We start from the raw sequence: 17,914 nt of genomic DNA on the forward strand, positions 1-17,914 counted from the left end.
CACCGTCGACACTGGAGTCAGTGTCCGTGTCTGTGTCTGTGTCGACCGACTGAGATAAAATGGGCATTATAACGTCCCTGACGGTGTTTTAGACGCCTGGACAGATACTAATATGTTTGCCGGCCGTCTCATGTCGTCAACCGACTTGCAGCGTGTTGACATTATCACGTAATTCCTTAAATAAGCCATCTATTCCGGTGTCGACTCCCTAGAGAGTGACATCACCATTACAGGCAATTTGCTCCGCCTCCCAACATCGTCCTCATACATGTCGACACACACGTACCGACACACAGCACACACACAGGGAATGCTCTGATAGAGGACAGGACCCACTAGCCCTTTGGGGAGACAGAGGGAGAGTTTGCCAGCACACACCAAAAACGCTATAATTATACAGGGACAACCTTTATATAAGTGCTTTTCCCTTATAGCATTTTAATATATGTAATCATATCGCCAAATCAGTGCCCCCCCTCTCTGTTTTAACCCTGTTTCTGTAGTGCAGTGCAGGGGAGAGCCTGGGAGCCTTCCCACCAGCATTTCTGTGAGGGAAAATGGCGCTGTGTGCTGAGGAGAATAGGCCCCGCCCCCTTTTCGGCGGGCTTCTTCTCCCGTTTTTCTGAGACCTGGCAGGGGTTAAATACATCCATATAGCCCCCAGGGGCTATATGTGATGTATTTTTAGCCATAAAAAAGGTATTATACATTGCTGCCCAGGGCGCCCCCCCAGCGCCCTGCACCCTCCGTGACCGCTGTGTGAAGTGTGCTGACAACAATGGCGCACAGCTGCAGTGCTGTGCGCTACCTCAGGAAGACTGAAAAGTCTTCTGCCGCCTGCTTCTGGACCTCTTCCATCTTCGGCATCTGCAAGGGGGGTCGGCGGCGCGGCTCCGGGACGAATCCCAGGGTGAGACCTGTGTTCCGACTCCCTCTGGAGCTAATGGTGTCCAGTAGCCTAAGAAGCCAATCCATCCTGCACGCAGGTGAGTTCACTTCTCTCCTTTAAGTCCCTCAATGCAGTGAGCCTGTTGCCAGCAGGACTCACTGAAAATAAAAAACCTAAAAACTTTTTCTAAGCAGCTCTTTAGGAGAGCCACCTAGATTGCACCCTGCTCGGACGGGCACAAAAACCTAACTGAGGCTTGGAGGAGGGTCATAGGGGGAGGAGCCAGTGCACACCACCTGATCCTAAAGCTTTATTTTTGTGCCCTGTCTCCTGCGGAGCCGCTAATCCCCATGGTCCTGACGGAGTCCCCAGCATCCACTAGGACGTTAGAGAAAATAATTTAGAATATGTCTAATGAATATCATATTCAGCAAATCAAGATTGCCGAAGACTACACAGTTAGCCCAAAAAAAGGTTAAATCATAGTTTAAGACAGAGGTTCCCAAACGCGGTGCCCAAGGCACCCTAACTGTCCAGGGTTTAAGTATATCCATGGCTCAGCACAGATGGTTAAATCAAATTGTCTGATGTAATAATTAAGTCCCCTCTGGCCGAACATGGATATACTTAAAACCTGGACCACTGGGGTGTCTTGAGGACTGCGCTTGGGGACCTCTGGTTTAAGAGAATATGGGATAAATTTGCTAAATCGTCTAAAAATGAAAAGTGGAAATTTTGCCCAGAGCAATCAATCACATTTTCGCCATCATTTCTCTATTGCATTCTAGAAAATGATAGAATCGGATTAGTTGCCATGGGCAACACCTCCACTTGTCTGTTTTACTAAAGCTTCTAAATCTACCCTTACTGTAATTGGCCCTTGAAAGTGGGCAGTTGGTTCATTTATCTAGAGATTGCTGCTGACTTTGTATGTTAACCAATCATAAAGTTACATCATGTAGGTAGATCAATCACTTTATTGGCCTGCTCAGACATGCATATTAGAAAATTCAAAACCTTTCCTAGAAAACGCCACTCATTTTATGTACTCTCTACCAGTGTCCCTTGATACAGCTGCTGTCTTTATGGGGCACTCATGTACATTTATGTGGTCCATCCAACCTAGAAGGAAAAAGTATGAATGACATTTACAGTATCTCGAACGGAGACTGAATGGGTTCCATAGAATGGGCTAATTGCTCTCATCATACAGTATTCCCATATGGCAGACTGTCATAATTCAATTAAGCGAGAGATGGACATTTATATCAAATAAAGTAAGCACTGCAAATAAAAGATGACAAATCAAGTAATCCAAGATTCACTTTGCGTATCCATGTAGCCTAAAACAAGCTCTGGACGCTGCATGGACCTCAGGACAATAGGCTATCTTTTACTGTTCTTTGAAACCTGATAAATCACAATACCATTTTGCAGTACAGCTAGATAAAGAGTTTAGAAATATAAGGCAGACAGTTTTCATTAACTCCAGTACTTTTATGTGTCTCTTACACAAGACCAAATAACAGAAAGTCGTGCCTCTGCTATTTTCAGGTGTTTTGTTTTGAGTAACAGTTTACACTGAGATTTTAATAATAGCAGACTAATGCAAGCATAGGGGTCAGCGATCGGAGACGCAGAAGCACACAAATGTATGACTGAGAAGGACCTGGCTTTAGGAGGAGTCTTGCCACTTACTGTACTATGCCTATAAAGAAACATCGTTTTATTAGTTCCGGCAGGCTTCTTGTTTTAATAGAGCCAGGTGAGTATGCCAACACAAATATACTGCTCCATCAACACTTCTTGGTGCACTTCAGTGTCTTCTCCCACCATTATATGGATGCTGAATCATATGGTCACTGGTTCTGCCGTTTGCTCCTCACAACAACTGCAATGGTGGCCAGTGCCGCAGCTACAATCCCGCCTCCAACAGCTGCGTACAGTGTAACATTAGCAGCCTGCAAAGGAACATAAAAACTACAATAGTATTCTAGTATTTCTCTGCATCACATTCTTTTCTACATTCCAAACCTCACAATTCTATTCCCTTGCTAATAATCATACTTGCCTACTGTCCTGGAATAGCGTGGAGGCTCCTTAAAATCGGATGGAGCTCCCAGCCTCCTGGAAGAGTGGGCAAGTCTCCCGGCTGTTAGAGAACTAATCCTACCCTAACCTAAACTGCAGCCTAACAATAAACCTGTAGTGTAAACATTCTGATGGATGACATTCACAATGACGACATTGTGACCATGTTGACATTATGTCGATGTCAATATACTGAATGTTGACATAATGACTAAACAGCTCAGTAAGCAACTCTAAACAACTGTAATCAACTGAGCGGTCTGAAATGAAGACATCACTGAATTCATTACAGTTACTGGGCTTTATACAAGTACCAGTCAAAGACAACTGTTACTTCTAAACACTCCTCTAAAGCTGGATATACACCTGGACAACTTGACAGCCAATTGACCACTTGATGTGTCGTCCTGACATCACTACTTTGACTTCAGTTCCGGCAGCAAGTGTATGGCCATCTGTACACACAGCCGTATGTGCCGATATAGCTTCAGATATATCGGCCATCGGCTGTGATGCACAGCCGACGTAATATGTCTGAACGTCAGACATATCGATTGCCTATACCCACCCCCGCAATATATCAAACTTTACCAGTATAGCCACAATCCAACATCAAAGACTCCTTTAGCGGGAATCACCTCCAGATATTTATTTGGTATCTGCTTGTCATAGTAATTTTAGTATTTCTATGATATTTACTTTAAAAAAATAAGAATTTACTTACCGATAATTCTATTTCTCGTAGTCCGTAGTGGATGCTGGGGACTCCGTCAGGACCATGGGGAATAGCGGCTCCGCAGGAGACAGGGCACAAAAGTAAAAGCTTTAGGATCAGGTGGTGTGTACTGGCTCCTCCCCCTATGACCCTCCTCCAAGCCTCAGTTAGGATACTGTGCCCGGACGAGCGTACACAATAAGGAAGGATCTTGAATCCCGGGTAAGACTCATACCAGCCACACCAATCACACTGTACAACCTGTGATCGGAACCCAGTTAACAGTATGATAAAACGTAGAAGCCTCTGAACAGACGGCTCACAACAATAACAACCCGATTTTTTTTTTTTTTGTAACAATAACTATGTACAAGTATTGCAGACAATCCGCACTTGGGATGGGCGCCCAGCATCCACTACGGACTACGAGAAATAGAATTATCGGTAAGTAAATTCTTATTTTCTCTAACGTCCTAAGTGGATGCTGGGGACTCCGTCAGGACCATGGGGATTATACCAAAGCTCCCAAACGGGCGGGAGAGTGCGGATGACTCTGCAGCACCAATGAGAGAACTCCAGGTCCTCCTCAGCCAGGATATCAATTTTGTAGAATTTTACAAACGTATTTGCTCCTGACCAAGTAGCTGCTCGGCAAAGTTGTAAAGCCGAGACCCCTCGGGCAGCCGCCCAAGATGAGCCCACCTTCCTTGTGGAGTGGGCATTTACAGATTTTTGGCTGTGGCAGGCCTGCCACAGAATGTGCAAACTGAATTGTACTACAAATTCAGCGAGCAATCGTCTGCTTAGAAGCAGGAACACCCATCTTGTTGGGTGCATACAGGCTAAACAGCGAGTCAGATTTTCTGACTCCAGTCGTCCTGGAAACATATATTTTCAGGGCCCTGACAACGTCAAGTAACTTGGAGTCCTCCAAGTCCCTAGTAGCCGCAGGTACCACAATAGGTTGATTCATGTGAAAAACAGAAAACACCTTAAGGAGAAATTGAGGACGAGTCCTCAATTCTGCCCTGTCAGAATGAAAAATTAAGTAAGGGCTTTTATATGATAAAGCCGCCCATTCTGACACACGCCTGGCTGAAGCCAGGGCTAATAGCATCATCACCTTCCATGTGAAATATTTTAAGTCCACAGTGGTGAGTGGATCAAACCAATGTGACTTTAGGAAACTCAAAACAACATTGAGATCCCAAGGTGCCACTGGGGCACAAAAGGAGGCTGTATATGCAGTACCCCTTTTACAAACGTCTGAACTTCAGGCACTGAAGCAAGTTCTTTCTGGAAGAAATTCGACAGGGTCGAAATTTGAACCCTAATGGACCCTAATTTTAGGCCCATAGACAGTCCTGTTTTCAGGAAATGTAGGAAACGACCCAGTTGGAATTCCTCTGTAGGGACCTTCTTGGCCTCACACCACGCAACATATTTTCGCCAAATGCGGTGAAAATGTTTTGCGGTTACATCCTTCCTGGCTTCGACCAGGGTAGGGATGACTTCATCTGGAATGCCCTTTCAGGATCCGGCGTTCAACTGCCATGCCGTCAAACGCAGCCGCGGTAAGTCTTGGAACAGACAAGGCCCCTGCTGGAGCAGGTCCTTTCTTAAAGGTAGAGGCCACGGTTCTTCCGTGAGCATCTCTTGAAGTTCCGGGTACCAAGTCCTTCTTGACCCATCCGGAACCACGAGTATCGTTCTTACTCATCTCCTTCTTATGATTCTCAGTACTTTGGTATGAGATGCATATGAGGGAACACATACCCTGACTGGTACACCCACAGTGTTACCAGAGCGTCCACCGCTATTGCCTGAGGGTCCCTTGACCTGGCGCAATATCTGTCTAGTTTTTTGTTCAGGCGGGACGCCATCATGTCCACCTTTGGTTTTTCCCAACGGTTTACAATCATGTGGAAGACTTCCCGCTGAAGTCCCCACTCTCCCGGGTGGAGGTTATGCCTGCTGAGGAAGTCTGCTTCCCAGTTTTCCACTCCCGGAATTAACACTGCTGAGAGTGTTATCACATGATTTTTCGCCCAGCGAAGAATCCTTGCAGTTTCTGCCATTTCCCTCCTGCTTCTTGTGCCGCCCTGTCTGTTTTCGTGGGCGACTGCCGTGATGTTGTCCCACTGGATCAATACCGGCTGACCTTGAAGCAGAGGTCTTGCTAAGCTTAGAGCCTTGTAAATTGCCCTTAGCTCCAGTATATTTATGTGGAGAGAAATCTCCAGACTTGATCACACTCCCTGGAAATTTTTTCCTTGTGTGACTGCTCTCCAGCCACTCAGGCTGGCATCCGTGGTCACCAGGACCCAGTCCTGAATGCCGAATCTGCGGCCCTTTCATAGATGAGCACTCTGCAGCCACCGCAGAAGAAAACACCCTTGTCCTTGGAGACAGGGTTATCCGCTGATGCATCTGAAGATGCGATCCGGACCATTTTCCCAGCAGATCCCACTGAAAGGTTCTTGCGTGAAATCTACCGAATGGGATCGCTTTGTAAGAAACCACCATTTTTCACAGGACCCTTGTGCAATGATGCACTGATACTTTTCCTGGTTTTAGGAGGTTCCTGACTAGCTCGGATAACTCCCTGGCTTTCTTCTCCGGGAGAAAACATCCTTTTCTGGACTGTGTCCAGAATCATCCCTAGGAACATTAGACGTGTCGTCGGAAAAAGCTGCGATTTTGGAATATTTAGAATCCACTCGTGCTGTCGTAGAACTACTTGAGATAGTGCTACTCCGACCGCCAACTGTTCTCTGGACCTTGCCCTTATCAGGAAAGCGTCCATATTTCTTTTAGGAAGAATCATCATTTCGGCCATTACCTTGGTAAAGACCCGGGGTGCCGTGGACAATCCAAACGGCAGCGTCTGAACTGATAGTGACAGTTCTGTACCACGAACCTGAGATACCCTTGGTGAGAAGGGCAAAATTTGGACATGTAGGTAAGCGTCCCTGATATCCAGTGACACCATATCGTCCTGGTTCGCTATCACTGCTCTGAGTGACTCCATCTTGATTTGAATCCTTGTATGTAATTGTTCAAATCTTTCAGATCTCACCGAGCCGTCTGGCTTCAGTACCACAATATAGTGTGGAATAATACCCCTTCCCTTGTTGTAGGAGGGGTACTTTGATTATCACCTGCTGGGAATACAGCCTGTGAATTTTTTTCCAATACTGCCTCCCTGTCGGAGGGAGACGTTGGTAAAGCAGACTTCAGGAACTTGTGAGGGGGAGACGTCTCGAATTTCCAATGTACACCTGGGATACTACGTGTAAGATCCAGGAGTCCACTTGCGAGTGAGCCCACTGCGTGCTGAAACTCTTGAGATGACCCCCCACCGCACCTGAGTCCGCTTGTATGGCCCCAGCGTCATGCTGCGGACTTGGCAGAAGCTGTGGAGGACTTCTGTTCCTGGGAATGGGCTGCCTGCTGCAGTCTTCTTCCCTTTCCTCTAACCCTGGGCAGATATGACTGGCCTTTTGCCCGCCTGCCTTTATGGGTACGAAAGGACTGAGACTGAAAAGACTGTGTCCTTTTCTGCTGAGATGTGACTTGGGGTAACAAAAGTGGATTTTCCAGCTGTTGCCATGGCCACCAGGTCCTATGGACCGCCCCTTTATACGGCAATACTTCCATGTGCCGTCTGGAATCTGCATCACCTGACCACTGTCGTGTCTATAAACATCGTCTGGCAGATATGGACATCACATTTACTCTTGATGCCAGAATGCAAATATCCCTCTGTGCATCTTGCATATATAGAAATGCATCCTTAAAATGCTCTATATTCAATAAAATATTGTCCCTGTCAAGGGTATCAATATTTTCAGTCAGGAAATCCGACCAAGCCCCCCCAGCGCTGCACATCCAGGCTGAGGCGATTGCTGGTCGTAGTATAACACCAGTATGTGTGTATATACTTTTTAGGATATTTTTCAGCTTCCTATCAACTGGCTCCTTGAGGGCGGCCGTATCTGGAGACGGTAACGCCACTTGTTTTTATAAGCGTGTGAGCGCCTTATCCACCCTAAGGTGTGTTTCCCAACTCGCCCTCACTTCTGGCGGGAAAGGGTATACCTCCTATAATTTTCTATCGGAGGAAACCCACGTATCATCACACACTTTAATTTATCTGATTCAGGAAAAACTACAAGTAGATTATTCCCACCCTACATAATACCCTTATTTGTGGTACTTGTAGTATCAGAAATATGTAACACCTCCTTCATTGCCCTTAACATGTAACGTGTGGCCCTAAAGGAAAATACGTTTGTTTCTTCACCGTCGACACTGAAGTCAGTGTCCGTGTCTGTGTCTGTGTCGACCAACTGAGGTAAATGGGCGTTTTTACAAGCCCCTGACGGTGTCTGAGACGCCTGGACAGGTACTAATTTGTTTGCCGGCCGTCTCATGTCGTCAACCGACCTTGCATCGTGTTGACATTATCACGTAATTCCTAAATAAGCCATCCATTCCGGTGTCGACTCCCTAGAGAGTGACATCACCAATACAGGCAATTTGCTCCGCCTCCTCACCAACATCGTCCTCCCACATGTCGACACACACGTACCGACACACAGCACACACACAGGGAATGCTCTGATAGAGGACAGGACCCCACTAGCCCTTTGGGGAGACAGAGGGAGAGTTTGCCAGCACACACCAAAAACGCTATAATTATACAGGGACAACCCCTTATACAAGTGTTTTCCCTTATAGCATTTTCACATATGTAATCATATCGCCAAATAAGTGCCCCCCCTCTCTGTTTTAACCCTGTTTCTGTAGTGCAGGGGAGAGCCTGGGAGCCTTCCTCACAGCAGAGCTGAGCAGGAAAATGGCGCCGTGTGCTAAGGAGAATAGGCCCCGCCCCCTTTTCGGCGGGCTTCTTCTCCCGTTTTTCTGAGACCTGGCAGGGGTTAAATACATCCATATAGCCTCCAGGGGCTATATGTGATGTATTTTTAGCCATAAAAGGTATTATACATTGCTGCCCAGGGCGCCCCCAGCAACGCCCTGCACCCTCCGTGACCGTTGGTGTGAAGTGTGTGACAACAATGGCGCACAGCTGCAGTGCTGTGCGCTACCTTCATGAAGACTGAAAAGCCTTCTGCCGCCTGTTTCTGGACCTTCAATCTTCAGCATCTGCAAGGGGGGTCGGCGGCGCGGCTCCGGGACGAACCCCAGGGTGAGACCTGTGTTCCGACTCCCTCTGGAGCTAATGGTGTCCAGTAGCCTAAGAAGCCAATCCATCCTGCACGCAGGTGAGTTGAACTTCTCTCCCCTAAGTCCCTCGATGCAGTGAGCCTGTTGCCAGCAGGACTCACTGAAAATAAGAAACCTAAAAACTTTTTCTAAGCAGCTCCTTAAGAGAGCCACCTAGATTGCACCCTGCTCGGACGGGCACAAAAACCTAACTGAGGCTTGGAGGAGGGTCATAGGGGGAGGAGCCAGTACACACCACCTGATCCTAAAGCTTTTACTTTTGTGCCCTGTCTCCTGCGGAGCCGCTATTCCCCATGGTCCTGACGGAGTCCCCAGCATCCACTTAGGACGTTAGAGAAAAAAAAAGATAAAAAATGCTAAGTAATAAGATCAATGCCAGACCTAAGTGTGCTTACCTGCACAGACCAGCCATATAACAATGCACAGAGCAGCCATATAACATTGTTTTTAGCTCCCTAAAGACGTAGTGTTGGAGCCTCCTAAATTCTGTGTGCCGATGGGAGATAAGAAATGGATTGTCCCTACCAAGAAAGTATATATCCTAGAGTTCCTAATATGCAACAAGGACCAGACGGATTTTTTAAAACAGGTCCAAGTAACTTGGATCTGTTTTAAAAAATCCGTCTGGTACCTGTTGCATATTGGGAGGACAAGCCAGTCTTCGCCTAGGGCAGTGGTATCAGAAGGTGGGTGCGGGGGGTGTGGTCCGTACCCAGGTGTCACCCTCGGAGGGGGTGACACCAAAATGCCTTCTGCTCTCACACTCACAGGAGCCGGGTGCTGAAGTCTGACAATTGCTTGCAGCACTCTGCTCCTGTGATTCAGGCACTGACACTGCACATCTACTGTTCAAAGGGAGCAGCCCAGCTTCTTCGGATGATGCTAGGCTGCTCCAGAGTGATGTTACATGTAGAGATGAGCGGGTTCGGTTCCTCTGAATCCGAACTTCAGGTTTTTTACACGGGTCCGAGCAGGCTCGGATCTTCCCGCCTTGCTCGGCTAACCCGAGCGTGCCCGAACGTCATCATCACGCTGTCGGATTCTCGCGAGGCTCGGATTCTATCGCGAGATTCGGATTCTATATAAGGATCCGCGCGTCGCCGCCATTTTCACACGTGCATTGAGAGTCATAGGGAGAGGACGTGGCTGGCGTCCTCTCCGTTTAGAGAAGAGAGAGACACAGTATTTTCGGGGAGCATTATTAGGAGGGGTGGTCTTCTGTATACCGGCGGTCGGGCTCCCGGCGCTCAGTATACCGGCGCCGGGAGCCCGACCGCCGGCATACCGACACTTATTTTCCCTCGTGGGGGTCCACGACCCCCATAGAGGGAGAATAAAATAGTGTGGCGCGCGTAGCGCGCCACCGTGCCCGTAGCGTGGCGAGCGCAGCGAGCCCGCAAGGGGCTCATTTGCGCTCGCCACACTGTCGGTCAGCCGGCGGTCGGGCTCCCGGCGCCGGTATGCTGGGCGCCGGGAGCCCGACCGCCGGCCAGCCGTAGTGAACCCATTAGGAGGAGTACTACTGTATACTACTATAATACTACTTGCTGAAGTGATATTTATAGATTAGATAGTGTGACTGTAAGTGTATTATCTGACTTGTGGGGGAGACACTGACAGTGGGGAGCAGTTAGAGTCTGAGAGCAGGACTCAGGAGTACATATAACGTACAGTGCACACTTTTGCTGCCAGAGTCAGTGCCACACTGCCATTGTTGTGACCACACTGACCACCAGTATAATAATATATTTTGTGATTGTCTGCTTAGGCCTCGGAGTACTAGTTGCAAGTTGCAACGTGACCTGTCCTGAAGTGACCACCAGTTTAATAATCAATCACCACCAGTTTAATATATATATATATATATATATATATATATATAATATTGTATACCACCTACCCGTGGTTTTTTTTTTTTCATTCTTCTTTATACATACTACTATAGTAGCTTACTGTAGTAGTCTGCGGTGCTGTGCTGACCTGACAGTGTCCAGCAGGTCCGTCATCAGTCATTACATAATAAATATATATAGTACCTGTCCGGCTGCAGTACTAGTGATATTATATTGATTTCATCTCATTATCAATAATTTATCATCCAGTCTAGACTCTATATTAGCAGCAGACACAGTACGTTAGTCCACGGCTGTAGCTACCTCTGTGTCGGCACTCGGCAGTCCATCCATAATTGTTTACCACCTACCCGTGGTTTTTTTTTTCTTTCTTCTTTGTACATACTACTATAGACTGAGTATAGTAGCTTACTGTAGCAGTCTGCGGTGCTGCTGAGCTGACAGTGTCCAGCAGGTCCGTCATCAGTCATCATTACCTAATAAATATATTATCTACCTGTCCGGCTGCAGTACTAGTGATATATATATACATACATATATATATTGATTTCATCTCATTATCAATCATCCAGTCTATATTAGCAGCAGACACAGTACGTTAGTCCACGGCTGTAGCTACCTCTGTGTCGGCACTCAGCAGTCCATCCATAATTGTATACCACCTACCCGTGGTTTTTTTTTTTTCTTTCTTCTTTGTACATACTACTATAGTATAGTAGCTTACTGTAGCAGTCTGCGGTGCTGCTGAGCTGACAGTGTCCAGCAGGTCCGTCATCAGTCATCATTACCTAATAAATATATTATCTACCTGTCCGGCTGCAGTACTAGTGATATTATATATACATACATATATATATTGATTTCATCTCATTATCAATCATCCAGTCTATATTAGCAGCAGACACAGTACGTTAGTCCACGGCTGTAGCTACCTCTGTGTCGGCACTCAGCAGTCCATCCATAATTGTATACCACCTACCCGTGGTTTTTTTTTTTCTTTCTTCTTTGTACATACTACTATAGTATAGTAGCTTACTGTAGCAGTCTGCGGTGCTGCTGAGCTGACAGTGTCCAGCAGGTCCGTCATCAGTCATCATTACCTAATAAATATATTATCTACCTGTCCGGCTGCAGTACTAGTGATATTATATATACATACATATATATATTGATTTCATCTCATTATCAATCATCCAGTCTATATTAGCAGCAGACACAGTACGTTAGTCCACGGCTGTAGCTACCTCTGTGTCGGCACTCGGCAGTCCATCCATAATTGTATACCACCTACCCGTGGTTTTTTTTTTTTCTTTCTTCTTTGTACATACTACTATAGTATAGTAGCTTACTGTAGCAGTCTGCGGTGCTGCTGAGCTGACAGTGTCCAGCAGGTCCGTCATCAGTCATCATTACCTAATAAATATATTATCTACCTGTCCGGCTGCAGTACTAGTGATATTATATATACATACATATATATATTGATTTCATCTCATTATCAATCATCCAGTCTATATTAGCAGCAGACACAGTACGTTAGTCCACGGCTGTAGCTACCTCTGTGTCGGCACTCAGCAGTCCATCCATAATTGTATACCACCTACCCGTGGTTTTTTTTTTTCTTTCTTCTTTGTACATACTACTATAGTATAGTAGCTTACTGTAGCAGTCTGCGGTGCTGCTGAGCTGACAGTGTCCAGCAGGTCCGTCATCAGTCATCATTACCTAATAAATAGATTATCTACCTGTCCGGCTGCAGTACTAGTGATATTATATATACATACATATATATATATTGATTTCATCTCATTATCATCCAGTCTATATTAGCAGCAGACACAGTACGGTAGTCCACGGCTGTAGCTACCTCTGTGTCGGCACTCGGCAGTCCATCCATAAGTATACTAGTATCCATCCATCTCCATTGTTTACCTGAGGTGCCTTTTAGTTGTGCCTATTAAAATATGGAGAACAAAAATGTTGAGGTTCCAAAATTAGGGAAAGATCAAGATCCACTTCCACCTCGTGCTGAAGCTGCTGCCACTAGTCATGGCCGAGACGATGAAATGCCAGCAACGTCGTCTGCCAAGGCCGATGCCCAATGGCATAGTACAGAGCATGTCAAATCCAAAACACCAAATATCAGTAAAAAAAGGACTCCAAAACCAAAAATAAAATTGTCGGAGGAGAAGCGTAAACTTGCCAATATGCCATTTACCACACGGAGTGGCAAGGAACGGCTGAGGCCCTGGCCTATGTTCATGGCTAGTGGTTCAGCTTCACAGGAGGATGGAAGCACTCAGCCTCTCGCTAGAAAACTGAAAAGACTCAAGCTGGCAAAAGCACCGCAAAGAACTGTGCGTTCTTCGAAATCCCAAATCCACAAGGAGAGTCCAATTGTGTCGGTTGCGATGCCTGACCTTCCCAACACTGGACGTGAAGAGCATGCGCCTTCCACCATTTGCACGCCCCCTGCAAGTGCTGGAAGGAGCACCCGCAGTCCAGTTCCTGATAGTCAGATTGAAAATGTCAGTGTTGAAGTACACCAGGATGAGGAGGATATGGGTGTTGCTGGCGCTGGGGAGGAAATTGACAAGGAGGATTCTGATGGTGAGGTGGTTTGTTTAAGTCAGGCACCCGGGGAGACACCTGTTGTCCGTGGGAGGAATAGGGCCGTTGACATGCCTGGTGAAAATACCAAAAAAATCAGCTCTTCGGTGTGGAAGTATTTCAACAGAAATGCGGACAACATTTGTCAAGCCGTGTGTTGCCTTTGTCAAGCTGTAATAAGTAGGGGTAAGGACGTTAACCACCTCGGAACATCCTCCCTTATACGTCACCTGCAGCGCATTCATAATAAGTCAGTGACAAGTTCAAAAACTTTGGGTGACAGCGGAAGCAGTCCACTGACCAGTAAATCCCTTCCTCTTGTAACCAAGCTCACGCAAACCACCCCACCACCAACTCCCTCAGTGTCAATTTCCTCCTTCCCCAGGAATGCCAATAGTCCTGCAGGCCATGTCACTGGCAATTCTGACGAGTCCTCTCCTGCCTGGGATTCCTCCGATGCATCCTTGCGTGTAACGCCTACTGCTGCTGGCGCTGCTGTTGTTGCTGCTGGGAGTCGATGGTCATCCCAGAGGGGAAGTCGGAAGACCACTTGTACTACTTCCAGTAAGCAATTGACTGTCCAACAGTCCTTTGCGAGGAAGATGAAATATCACAGCAGTCATCCTGCTGCAAAGCGGATAACTGAGGCCTTGGCATCCTGGGTGGTGAGAAACGTGGTTCCAGTATCCATCATTACTGCAGAGCCAACTAGAGACTTGTTGGAGGTACTGTGTCCCCGGTACCAAATACCATCTAGGTTCCATTTCTCTAGGCAGGCGATACCGAAAATGTACACAGACCTCAGAAAAAGAGTCACCAGTGTCCTAAAAAATGCAGCTGTACCCAATGTCCACTTAACCACGGACATGTGGACAAGTGGAGCAGGGCAGGGTCAGGACTATATGACTGTGACAGCCCACTGGGTAGATGTATGGACTCCCGCCGCAAGAACAGCAGCGGCGGCACCAGTAGCAGCATCTCGCAAACGACAACTCTTTCCTAGGCAGGCTACGCTTTGTATCACCGGTTTCCAGAATACGCACACAGCTGAAAACCTCTTACGGCAACTGAGGAAGATCATCGCGGAATGGCTTACCCCAATTGGACTCTCCTGTGGATTTGTGGCATCGGACAACGCCAGCAATATTGTGTGTGCATTAAATCTGGGCAAATTCCAGCACGTCCCATGTTTTGCACATACCTTGAATTTGGTGGTGCAGAATTTTTTAAAAAACGACGGGCGTGCAAGAGATGCTGTCGGTGGCCAGAAGAATTGCGGGACACTTTCGGCGTACAGGCACCACGTACAGAAGACTGGAGCACCACCAAAAACTACTGAACCTGCCCTGCCATCATCTGAAGCAAGAAGTGGTAACGAGGTGGAATTCAACCCTCTATATGCTTCAGAGGTTGGAGGAGCAGCAAAAGGCCATTCAAGCCTATACAATTGAGCACGATATAGGAGGTGGAATGCACCTGTCTCAAGTGCAGTGGAGAATGATTTCAACGTTGTGCAAGGTTCTGATGCCCTTTGAACTTGCCACACGTGAAGTCAGTTCAGACACTGCCAGCCTGAGTCAGGTCATTCCCCTCATCAGGCTTTTGCAGAAGAAGCTGGAGACATTGAAGGAGGAGCTAACACGGAGCGATTCTCCTAGGCATGTGGGACTTGTGGATGGAGCCCTTAATTCGCTTAACAAGGATTCACGGGTGGTCAATCTGTTGAAATCAGAGCACTACATTTTGGCCACCGTGCTCGATCCTAGATTTAAAGCCTACCTTGGATCTCTCTTTCCGGCAGACACAAGTCTGCTGGGGTTGAAAGACCTGCTGGTGAGAAAATTGTCAAGTCAAGCGGAACGCGACCTGTCAACATCTCCTCCTTCACATTCTCCCGCAACTGGGGGTGCGAGGAAAAGGCTCAGAATTCCGAGCCCACCCGCTGGCGGTGATGCAGGGCAGTCTGGAGCGACTGCTGATGCTGACATCTGGTCCGGACTGAAGGACCTGACAACGATTACGGACATGTCGTCTACTGTCACTGCATATGATTCTCTCACCATTGAAAGAATGGTGGAGGATTATATGAGTGACCGCATCCAAGTAGGCACGTCACACAGTCCGTCCTTATACTGGCAGGAAAAAGAGGCAATTTGGAGGCCCTTGCACAAACTGGCTTTATTCTACCTAAGTTGCCCTCCCACAAGTGTGTACTCCGAAAGAGTGTTTAGTGCCGCCGCTCACCTTGTCAGCAATCGGCGTACGAGGTTACATCCAGAAAATGTGGAGAAGATGATGTTCATTAAAATGAATTATAATCAATTCCTCCGTGGAGACATTGACCAGCAGCAATTGCCTCCACAAAGTACACAGGGAGCTGAGATGGTGGATTCCAGTGGGGACGAATTGATAATCTGTGAGGAGGGGGATGTACACGGTGATATATCGGAGGATGATGATGAGGTGGACATCTTGCCTCTGTAGAGCCAGTTTGTGCAAGGAGAGATTAATTGCTTCTTTTTTGGTGGGGGTCCAAACCAACCCGTCATTTCAGTCACAGTCGTGTGGCAGACCCTGTCACTGAAATGATGGGTTGGTTAAAGTGTGCATGTCCTGTTTATACAACATAAGGGTGGGTGGGAGGGCCCAAGGACAATTCCATCTTGCACCTCTTTTTTCTTTAATTTTTCTTTGCGTCATGTGCTGTTTGGGGAGGGTTTTTTGGAAGGGACATCCTGCGTGACACTGCAGTGCCACTCCTAGATGGGCCCGGTGTTTGTGTCGGCCACTAGGGTCGCTTATCTTACTCACACAGCTACCTCATTGCGCCTCTTTTTTTCTTTGCGTCATGTGCTGTTTGGGGAGGGTTTTTTGGAAGGGACATCCTGCGTGACACTGCAGTGACACTCCTAGATGGGCCCGGTGTTTGTGTCGGCCACCAGGGTCGCTTATCTTACTCACACAGCTACCTCATTGCGCCTCTTTTTTTCTTTGCGTCATGTGCTGTTTGGGGAGGGTTTTTTGGAAGGGACATCCTGCGTGACACTGCAGTGCCACTCCTAGATGGACCCGGTGTTTGTGTCGGCCACTAGGGTCGCTTATCTTACTCACACAGCTACCTCATTGCGCCTCTTTTTTTCTTTGCGTCATGTGCTGTTTGGGGAGGGTTTTTTGGAAGGGACATCCTGCGTGACACTGCAGTGCCACTCCTAGATGGGCCCGGTGTTTGTGTCGGCCACTAGGGTCGCTTATCTTACTCACACAGCTACCTCATTGCGCCTCTTTTTTTCTTTGCGTCATGTGCTGTTTGGGGAGGGTTTTTTGGAAGGGACATCCTGCGTGACACTGCAGTGCCACTCCTAGATGGGCCCGGTGTTTGTGTCGGCCACTAGGGTCGCTTATCTTACTCACACAGCTACCTCGTTGCGCCTCTTTTTTTCTTTGCGTCATGTGCTGTTTGGGGAGGGTTTTTTGGAAGGGACATCCTGCGTGACACTGCAGTGCCACTCCTAGATGGGCCCGGTGTTTGTGTCGGCCACTAGGGTCGCTTAGCTTAGTCATCCAGCGACCTAGGTGCAAATTTTAGGACTAAAAATAATATTGTGAGGTGTGAGGTATTCAGAATAGACTGAAAATGAGTGTAAATTATGGTTTTTGAGGTTAATAATACTTTGGGATCAAAATGACCCCCAAATTCTATGATTTAAGCTGTTTTTTAGTGTTTTTTGAAAAAAACACCCGAATCCAAAACACACCCGAATCCGACAAAAAAAATTCGGTGAGGTTTTGCCAAAACGCGGTCGAACCCAAAACACGGCCGCGGAACCGAACCCAAAACCAAAACACAAAACCCGAAAAATTTCCGGCGCTCATCTCTAGTTACATGCTTCCCCCGTGACGCCACACCCATCCGAATTAGGCCACACACCCTTTTTTGGCCGCGAGCGCGCAAGAGGATGCAGAGTGCGCACCGGGTGTCACCAGACCCGGTGATACCTCTGGCCTAGGGAACCCTTGGATATTATATTTTCTAGAAAGATGAATGCCAGGGGTGCCACATAGTCCTTAAAAAGTGTAACATTTTATTAAAAGCAATCACAAACGTGCACTGAAGAAATACATGAGAACCAACACTTGCTGTTAGTCCACCGCAAGCATAAGAATAGTAAAAGCGTCTCCACCGAGACACACACACAATCTTTCACCTATTCCTTAGACCGTGAACATTACCATGCCAAGCTACGTTCCTACGCGCTTTATCACCTGGACTTCATTAGAGGACTGGCTTGGTGTCATCAAGAGATCCTTTTTATAGCTCCATCATATCCAGTCTTCTCCTTATTGTTACTAATTATGGTTCATGCCGCCATTAACTTTATAGATGCTGGATAACATAACATTATAGATATATATGAAAAAGGTATATGAAATTACTCTTTTTGTCCTGATCTAGATTCTCTCCTTTTTAAACTCTCTAGACTCATTATAAGAATATGAATGAGTATG

At 47.1% G+C, this 17,914-nt stretch overlaps 1 protein-coding gene and 1 long non-coding RNA gene across 6 annotated transcripts in view; one reads left to right on the top strand and one right to left on the bottom strand.

Annotated features, from left to right (window-relative positions):
• Positions 1-17,914, top strand: part of LOC134969139 (uncharacterized) — a 226,552-nt gene that overhangs the window by 32,689 nt on the left and 175,949 nt on the right. The gene's annotated exons all lie outside the window — the stretch shown is intronic.
• The window catches only part of LOC134969138 (phospholipase A and acyltransferase 2-like), a 58,545-nt gene continuing 42,479 nt past the window's right edge, over positions 1,849-17,914 (bottom strand). For all 4 annotated transcript variants that reach the window (XM_063944876.1, XM_063944875.1, XM_063944877.1 and 1 more), the window contains one exon: positions 1,849-2,850. In XM_063944876.1, coding sequence (XP_063800946.1) covers positions 2,749-2,850 — 102 coding nt within the window. In that variant the 3' untranslated portion in view covers positions 1,849-2,748. The remainder of the gene's footprint in view (positions 2,851-17,914) is intronic.

The sequence above is a fragment of the Pseudophryne corroboree genome, chromosome 11 (assembly GCF_028390025.1).
Source record: "Pseudophryne corroboree isolate aPseCor3 chromosome 11, aPseCor3.hap2, whole genome shotgun sequence".
NCBI lineage: Eukaryota > Metazoa > Chordata > Amphibia > Anura > Myobatrachidae > Pseudophryne > Pseudophryne corroboree.